The 8,529-nt window shown below is 54.6% G+C and overlaps 1 protein-coding gene across 1 annotated transcript; it reads right to left on the bottom strand.

Moving 5' to 3' along the window:
- Window positions 1-2,809: 2,809 nt before the first annotated feature.
- On the bottom strand, window positions 2,810-3,472 carry LOC122406356 (basic salivary proline-rich protein 3-like). Its single transcript, XM_043411755.1, has one exon. It carries the CDS (start codon window positions 3,470-3,472, stop codon window positions 2,810-2,812), a length of 663 nt encoding a protein of 220 aa, XP_043267690.1.
- Window positions 3,473-8,529: the final 5,057 nt, after the last annotated feature.

The raw sequence follows: 8,529 nt of genomic DNA, 5'->3' as shown, positions 1-8,529 counted from the left end.
ATAAAACTAATCAGTCGCGAAGACTGTAGGTAAAACGCAGGTAAAGTACTAGTGTGAGAAAATGCGAGCGACAAGGTAACGAAAGAATGATAAAGAATTTAAGTAACAGTTAACATAATAAAAGAATAAGGTATCGGAAAGCGGCAATACGCTGCACGCCGGTTCAACTACGAGAGAATAATAATACGCGATACAGAAGAAAGGAACGAAATATAATAATAAACGAAGACGCTACTAACCGCCGTATAATCCGTAGCGCGACAACAAGTGCGAGAGAGAAAGCACGAAAACATCGCGCGACCGGGCGCGCTCGCTAGAGCCCTCGGCGCGTGCAAGGAGAGAGAGACAGAGATACTCGAAAGATATTGCGCGTTATATTCAGCGCGTTTACACTACGAAAACTCAAAAGATATAATTCTAATACCGACAATTTTTATGAAATGATTGAACCAACTTAAGGGAATCGATTTGTCCAGTTGAGCGTTACATCCTCAAAATTCGAGACCCGGGAAGTATCGGCCGCAATCTCGCACGATACTTCGACTCGTAAGTCTCTCGAAACACCATATACATCTGAACTAAAACCCGGAACTAGATTCCGAAAAAGAAAACGTGAAAAAGCTCAACAAGACAAACGATTCGGGGAGATAAAGAACGGACTTACCGAGGGATCCAACTCGCCGCACAAAGGAAAGGCTTGGTGATGTTCGCCGGAACGCAGACTCGTCAGTACGGTGCTCGGAATTAGACTAATTGTGCGTGCGAGCGGTCCTCGGTGTTCGGCGCTCTCCCCACCACTCGGACCCAGCACCGCAGCGCTCACACGCCGGGCGCGAACTAGCGTTCGGCCTCCCGGCTCGCGCATTCGCGGTAAATTCGAAAAGGGAAGCGCGCACGGAAATGACTTACTGCACCGCTTCCATTCCCGGCTTAATTGCATGATGTTCCTTGCTGCTCTCGCCTCTTCCGCCCACGTGAAACGCTCCTCCCGACTAAATGGCTGTGATCCGAGTGCCTTTCCTCTTGGGGATCCGGCGGGCATCTCTGAAAAGGCAGAGGGGAGGCCTCCCTCATGACTCCAGACGTCATGAAGTCACGGTGGGCCCACGACGATAAGCCACCAGGCAATTGCAGCACCTCTCCTCCAGGAAACTCCCCCGAACCCCACCGACCGAGGCGCCGTATTGCACGGACCGTGGCACCCGAATTTACAGCTGTGCGGACGGTGCAACTCTCGGTTGCTACGGCGGGAGAGGCACGGGCGGCGTTCAACGGATGGCCTATGCCAGCGTGTCCTCTCAGCCGTCCGCAGGTCGAGAGTGATGTTCGAAGCTCGAAGACGATGTGAGAAGAGTGCTCCCCGCGGGCGAGATCGGTTTGAACAGCAAGGTAGTGCGGGTGGTATAAATTAGCGATGCGCTCGGTCCATCGTGGCGGAGGCGGGGCCAAACCTCGGAAACTACAGTAGATTTCTGAAATATTGGAATCAAAGTAACCCGCGAAATTGAACTCTTTCTCTCTCTTCCCGACACGGGCCGGGAATAGGTAAAACAAAAGGTAATTGTCGCGCAACAGATTATAGGCGCGAATTCTTAAACTAAAGCTTAACATTACGTAGCGGTGAGTCTCGTTCCGAACAGCGCCCGACGAGTCGCAGTGGCGTCAAAATGAGCCGCAAACCCGGTCCACTGGTCGACACAGTTCGCACGAGTGGCGGGGCAAAATGTCACGTCACAAACCTCCACCCCAGAATTTGCTTGTCTCGGTGATGGGTGACACTCGACGATGTCGGCGATGGGTGGTGGGCGATGTTGTGCTTCCTTCGGGTGACTTCTCTCGGTGCCCACTCGCACGAACGTGTCTCCCGGCTTCCCGAATGGCCAAGTGCGTTTGATCTGAAACAAAGTTGGCTCCCTCGGCTCGTCCTCCACGGAGCCCAGATTTTACCAGTCCTCCACGCCTTACGCGTGCTCCATCTCCACATTAATTTGGTTCAATACGACAAAGAAAAAAAAAAAAAAAAGAAGGAACTCAATACGTTCTCGGACTCCACCAGAAGGCGGAGCCCCCAAGAACAAAACGGAACATAAGTCCACAGAGGCTCTACTAAAATCTCAACTCCACTTAGCTTAGCTCGAAGCAAACTCCGCTCCGAATATCGCGGAACTGCTCCGCGAGAACAGATACTGACAGGCATAAGGTGAAATTGGGGCGTGACATGCAATAATAAAACGAGATTTAACAGGAATTACGTAGTCTTTAATAGGTTTACTCTAGCATAGCGGAACAATGGTCATACCCTGTCTTTGAGGTAAGTTTACTTAATGCTAATAATTATAAAGGGAAAGATTAACAAAGTGAAAGGTAACGCTCTTGCGATAGGAATCCTTCCTGCGAAAGGTACTCGGTTCAGATGCTCGGCTATCTTGCCGAAACTCACTCAGAGAACGAGGAGAAAAAAAAAGAAAGACAAAGGACAAAAAAAAAAAAAAACAAAGAGACAGAACCAAGGGAAACCAATGGGGATAGCCCTCCATTGCCTGGCCTTTGGGCCCATAAACGCTTGGGCGTTCTGAACCGATTCCTCCGAGCAAAACTAAAACACAAACCAAAAGAAGTTCACCGGGGAGGGAGCAACCCGAGAATCGGTTGACTTAAGATTAAGGGTGACGGATTCTTAACTAGGACAGCTAGGTACTAGCCGCGGTGAAGCATTAGGCCATCCACGCAGGTGTTAGGTAAACAGGGGGGTGGAAGGTAGGTGGAGTCTGATCCGCGGCGAGCAGGTACGGTGATCCCGTGGGACCCGTTATCGGCGGTTCCAGTTCCAGGGTTCTTCCTTTTCGTAAGCGGAACCGTGCTTCGGGCAGGTCCGAACTGTGACATCCAGCTCCCCGCATCGGAAACAAAACTGGCGTGGCGGCTGGGTGCAGGTTTGTCGTCGGTGAGAGGCGCTCCCACAGTTGAAGCACCGGCCATATCGAGAAGTGGATGGTTTCGGCGGGGCCTCTGGAGCTTTCGTGGTCGCCGTGGTAGCGGGTGGAGCGGGGTTGTTCGGGGCCACTCCCCTACCTCTGGGGGCCCTGGGTCCTGCGGATCGATTCGCCGTCCGGTATTCTCCTCCGTGCGGTTTCGTGGGGGCTGGTGGTTGCGCCGAGGATGTGCCCCTCCCGTAGGTGCGTTGTTCACGGGGTCGCTCTCTTTGTCGACCTGCCTCTGAAGCTGGGGCTGTGCCTTCTCCCTCGGGTTCTGGTGGCGTTGACAGCTGGCGCTCCAAGGTATCTCGCGGCCCGTCGACGGGTAAGGTTTGGCTGCGCACGTCGCGTGCCGTCGGCGGGTTGGTCTGGCTGCTCGCATCGCCAGCGGTCGGTGGTTCGGTTTGGCTGGCGGCTTCCCGTACTGCCGAGTGGGTAGTCTGGGAGGAGGCGTCTCGAGTAGGGGGGAACGCCTTGATCGTCGCCGAGGACCCCATGGACCGCGGGTGCTAGAGCCCCTCCGCAATCGGGCAATACCCGGAGCGACGGTAAGTTAGCGCTCGTATCAAGCCGATTAGAGCGTCGAGGAACCCTGGGCGCACGAATTCTCCTGCTGCCAGCAGGGGTGCGTACGGGCGGATGTTGTCGAACACCGGATTGTCGTCCACTCCGAAGGGTTCCTGCCGATCCAGAGCTTCCAACAACTCCTCTAGAATCTCCATTGGCGCTGGGGAACGCGGCGGTGGTGGTTGAGTGCGACGTGGGTTCGACCTTGGCTCGTTGGGGGAGGGGTCCCGCGAAGGCGAATATCTCGTCTCGGATGGAACCCGCCGGGGAGAGCGAGGTGATCGATCCCGGGACTCGGCCGAGGTTGGTTGAGGTGATCGCCGGTGTGCCGTCGAAGATCGTCTCCGCTGAGGAGGTGTTCTTCTCTCGTCGGGGTCTCGGAGTAACTCGTCTTCGGTCTCGCTTCCCGGGTCTATCTCGGGCAGCGAGGGGAACGAGTCGTCGCTATCCCCTTCTGACGATGAGGAAATTTCCATTTTGATAATGGGTGGAGGGGGTGCGCTCATGTCGTGGCGTGAGTGGTACGTACCGAGAGTATCTCCGGGGGGACTTGACGACGGGGTCCCGACGGGGAACGCGATGGAGGCCGAGTCGCAGGTAATGAGGTACAGGCCGTAGATACAGCTGAGGTAGCGGTGGTGCCCGGTGGGAGGTAACGATGATGGTAAGCAGGTACGGGTCCAAGGTAATGTCGAGGTAATCGTTGAGCGAGGCGAGGTACAAGGTACTAGGTACTAGTGGCAGGTATTTAGGTACGAAGCGTCGGAGGTACATGCGAAGCTGTGGAACGTAAAGCACACCAGAAAGAACATTTAAGCACAGAGCAAACAAGCGGGCAGGGTGGCGACAAAGGTAGGTCCGGGAGTGTGAAGAAGGAAGCGAAGTGAGGACGCAAAAGGTTGGGGTGTGTCAATGCTATTGAGACACTGGCTCGGTCAATTCACGTAGGGCTTGAGGTCCTGCACGTGAATCTTCCCACTCCAGGTCCCTTCCAAATTCGACAGTTCCATGACCACCGGAGAAATTTTCCTCCGAATGATAAAGGGGCCATGGAATTTGGTGGCTAGTTTAGCGGCCACGTGTTGAGTCGCCGATGACAAGACATGTTGCTTTTTTAACACTAAGTCGTCTACCCGATAATCGCGGTCGCGGTGTTTGCGATTGTAATAAAGAGCTTGTCGGCGCACAGTTTCCAATTGTTTCATGCGTTCGACCCAGGATTGAGGTGTGTGAGATTCGGTCCCCGGCCCTTCCGGGAGTAAACAATGCGGAGGTTTCGGTTCGCGCCCGTAATTCAAGTAGGCCGGGCTCGCCTGAGTGGACGTATGATAAGCGGTATTATACGCAAAACGGAGGGCAGGTAAGTGTACGTCCCACTCGCGATGGTCCGGGCCGAGGTATGAAACTATCATACTCTTGATGACTCTATTAACCCGTTCGACGGGATTTGCCTGGGGGTGATACGGGGCGATAGTCTGGTGTCGGACGCCTAGCCGTTCGGTTAGCGCTCGGATATCGCGGTTGACGAATTCGGTTCCGTTATCTGTGAGGAAAATGCGAGGGTGACCCCAGCGACACGCGATTTCGTTTTCGACAGCCTCCGCGATTTTCTTGCCGGTAGCTTTCCGGAGGGGGACTATTTCGATCCATTTCGTGAACAAATCCTGGAGAACGAGGACGTAGGTAAAACCGCTTTTACTGGTAGGTAAGGGGCCCATGACATCTCCGGCAACTATATCCCACGGTTGCTCTAGAATTCGTTTTCCCATAAGACCGACGGGAGTGGCTTGCTCTACCTTACACCGCTGGCACACGGCGCACCTACGAACGTACTTGACAACATCGCGGAACATATTCGGCCAGTAATACCGAAGACTGAGACGGTGGAATGTCTTTTCAACGCCCAGGTGACCGGCTTGCGGAACATCGTGGGAGTTGAACAACGCTTGTTGCCGACGTTCGAACGGTAATACGAGTTTCCACGCCTCCAAGTCAACGACCTCGAGGGCCGGAAATCGCGGGGGACGATGGTGGTAAAGGCGATCGTCCTCGCAACGCCAATCAGGATATTGGTCCGGCGCTCTGCGGACGGCGCGGAATTTGCGGTTGTACCACCGGTCTTGACTTTCGGGGGGAGGTAGAAGCAGGGCACACGAATCCTCGGGGATGCGGGAAAGGGCGTCAGGCACATGATGCAACGCACCTTTCCGATGAATAATCTGATAGTTATACTCCTGGAGCTCCAGGGACCAGCGTCCTAAACGACCGGAGGGATTTTTGAGATTATGCAACCACTGTAGGCTGGAGTGGTCGGTTATCACGGTGAAATAATAACCTTCCAGGTAGCAGCGGAATTTCCGTACCGCCCAAATAACGGCGAGGCATTCTTGTTCGGTGGTCGTATAATTTCTTTCGGCGGCGATCAGCGCGCGACTCGCATAGGCGATTACGTGCTCCACGCCGTCGACGGTCTGTGTTAAGACGGCGCCCAAGCCTACGCTACTGGCGTCGGTTTGCAGAACGAAAGGTAACTCAAAATCGGGGCAACTTAAGGTAGGTGAGGTAGATAGACGCTCGCGAATCTCTCGGAAGGCTTCGCGCTGAGGGGCTTCCCAGGACCAGGTGGCTGTCTTCTTCAATAGAGAAGTGAGCGGGTTGGCTAGCGTCGCGAAAGCCGGGATGAATCGACGATACCACGATGCCATGAAACGACGAAGTTGTTTGATATTTCGCGGCGCCGGATAATTGACTACGGGCGCGACTTTCTCCGGGTCGATTTGTAGACCGTCGCGATTCACTAAGAAGCCAAGGTATTTCACTTCCGACCGACAGAACTCACTTTTATCGGGGTTGATGTTTAAACCCGCGTTTCGAATTTTGGTCAACACGCGGCGTAGCCATTCTAGGTGTTCTTCGAACGTGGCAGTTACGATAATTATGTCATCGAGATAGACATAAACGTGGGGTTGCATTTCGGGGCCGATCAGGCGATCGAGCAACCGTTGGAATGTGGCCGGCGCGTTGGTTAATCCAAACGGCATGCGACGAAATTGGAATAGACCCATCCCCGGGACGGTGAAAGCTGTGATTTCGCGACTTTTCTCTGCTAGCGGGATTTGAAAATATGCCTGGCTAAGGTCGAGGGTGGTAATATAATTCGCTTGCCGCAGCCGGTCTAAAATGCTATTCATCAACGGTATCGGGTACGCGTCCTTCTTAGTCACTTCGTTGACCTTTCGAAAGTCAAGACAGAATCGCAACTTCCCGTTGGGCTTTTTGACCATGACTATGGGGCTAGACCAATCACTGACGGACGGTTCTATAATTTCGTCCGCGAGCATCTCTCGAACCGCCTCGTGAATCGCCTTCTCGATGGCTGGCGAGACAGCGTAGTAACGCTGTTTGATCGCGGTATGCCCTCCCACGTCAATGTGGTGTTCTGTCAGAGAAGTGCAGCCTGGTTTTTCGGGAGGCTTCGGTATTTCCTGGCTCACGAGAGTTTTTAGGGTAGTGTCTTGGTCGGGTGTGAGAATCTGTAGCCCGCCGCAAAGGTAATGGACTGTAGATGGGCTCATTTGGGCTTCGAAGGCATATACGCGTTGAGGTTCGAGCCAACTGAACCATTTTCCGCTCGCGAAGTCGACAACCCAGTGGGCCGCGCGCATGAAGTCGAGGCCCAAGATACAAGGTAACACCAAGGCAGGTAACAGGTACGCGGTCAAACGGAAAGGACGACCGTTTAGGTAAATGACGGGGTTGACGACCTCACTCGCGATGGCTTTTTGACCGCCAGCCATCTCCACGCCGCGAGGGCGGCAGCGTTCCCTCGGGATGCCCAGGTTGTCGACCCATTGGATCGCGAGGGGGCCGAAAAACGTGCGACTTGAACCGGAATCGAACAGGGCTCTCACCGGGTGGCCTTGGAGCGTGAACGTCACGAAAAACGCGGTGGGGCTTTCTTCCGTTTGGACGGTACCGCACCGGATAGCTTCGGCGTCCCGTGGCGAGGTATTAGGTAAAACGGGAGGCAACGCGTCCTTCGAATGCGAGGAGGTACGAGGTAATTCGCGAGATAACGCGTCATTCGAGTGCGAGGAGGTACGAGGTAATTCGCGAGGTAGCTCGTCACTCGAATGCGAGCAGGTACAAGGTACTTCACGCGACGTGGCAGGTAATTCACGAGATGGCTCGTCATCCGGATGCGAGAAGGTACAGGATAACTCGCGAGACGCGGCAGGTAATTCGCGCGGCAAACTGACGATTTCGGCGGGTGCCACTAAAATATGTCCCGGACCCGCCTTCAGTGGTTTCCCGCACACGAGCATTCGGTTGACTTTTGGCCTCGGCGCCCACAACGGTAACAAAATACGATTCGAGTTTCTCCGCATGCATTAAACCGGTGTCCGGGTTTTCCGCAATTCCAGCAATTAGGTGATCGCGGTTGGGCTGCGGCGTTGCTCGGGGCAGGGTTGTTTCCGCCAGGAGAAGGCATCGCATCGAGGAACGGGTTTAACGAACGTAGTGCTTCCGTGGTAGCGTTGAGTTTCGGCGCGGTTCCGTTAGTCGCGTTGGACATTGTCTTACGTCGTCTTCGGGGTGGATTCGGGGCTTGTTGCGCGGCGTTTACGCTCTCGAGTGCTGGGGTCGTGTTAGAGTCGTTTGACTCATTCGATTCGGGGGGCCCTTCGGCAGACGTTTCGTTCCCGCCGTCTAGCTCTGGCCACGTTTCTACCGCCGCGAATAATTTGCGGCCGGGGTTGTTGGCGAAGGTTTTAGAGCCGCGATAGGCCAGTTCCGGACACAAAGACTGGTTCGGAGCTGGTGGGGCGCGATAGGTGCGCGAGACGGCAAAACTTTTCTCTACCCGGACGGCGATATGCTCGAACGAATCGAAGTCAAACAGATCGTCTCGGTGGATGGCTATATGGAGTCGCGGAATCAAATTACGGTGCGCGTACTGGATCTGCTCTGACTCGCTCCAGGGAGG

Source organism: Venturia canescens, chromosome 2 (genome assembly GCF_019457755.1).
Source record: "Venturia canescens isolate UGA chromosome 2, ASM1945775v1, whole genome shotgun sequence".
NCBI classification, from domain to species: domain Eukaryota; kingdom Metazoa; phylum Arthropoda; class Insecta; order Hymenoptera; family Ichneumonidae; genus Venturia; species Venturia canescens.
This window is presented reverse-complemented; position numbering and strand designations above follow the sequence as displayed.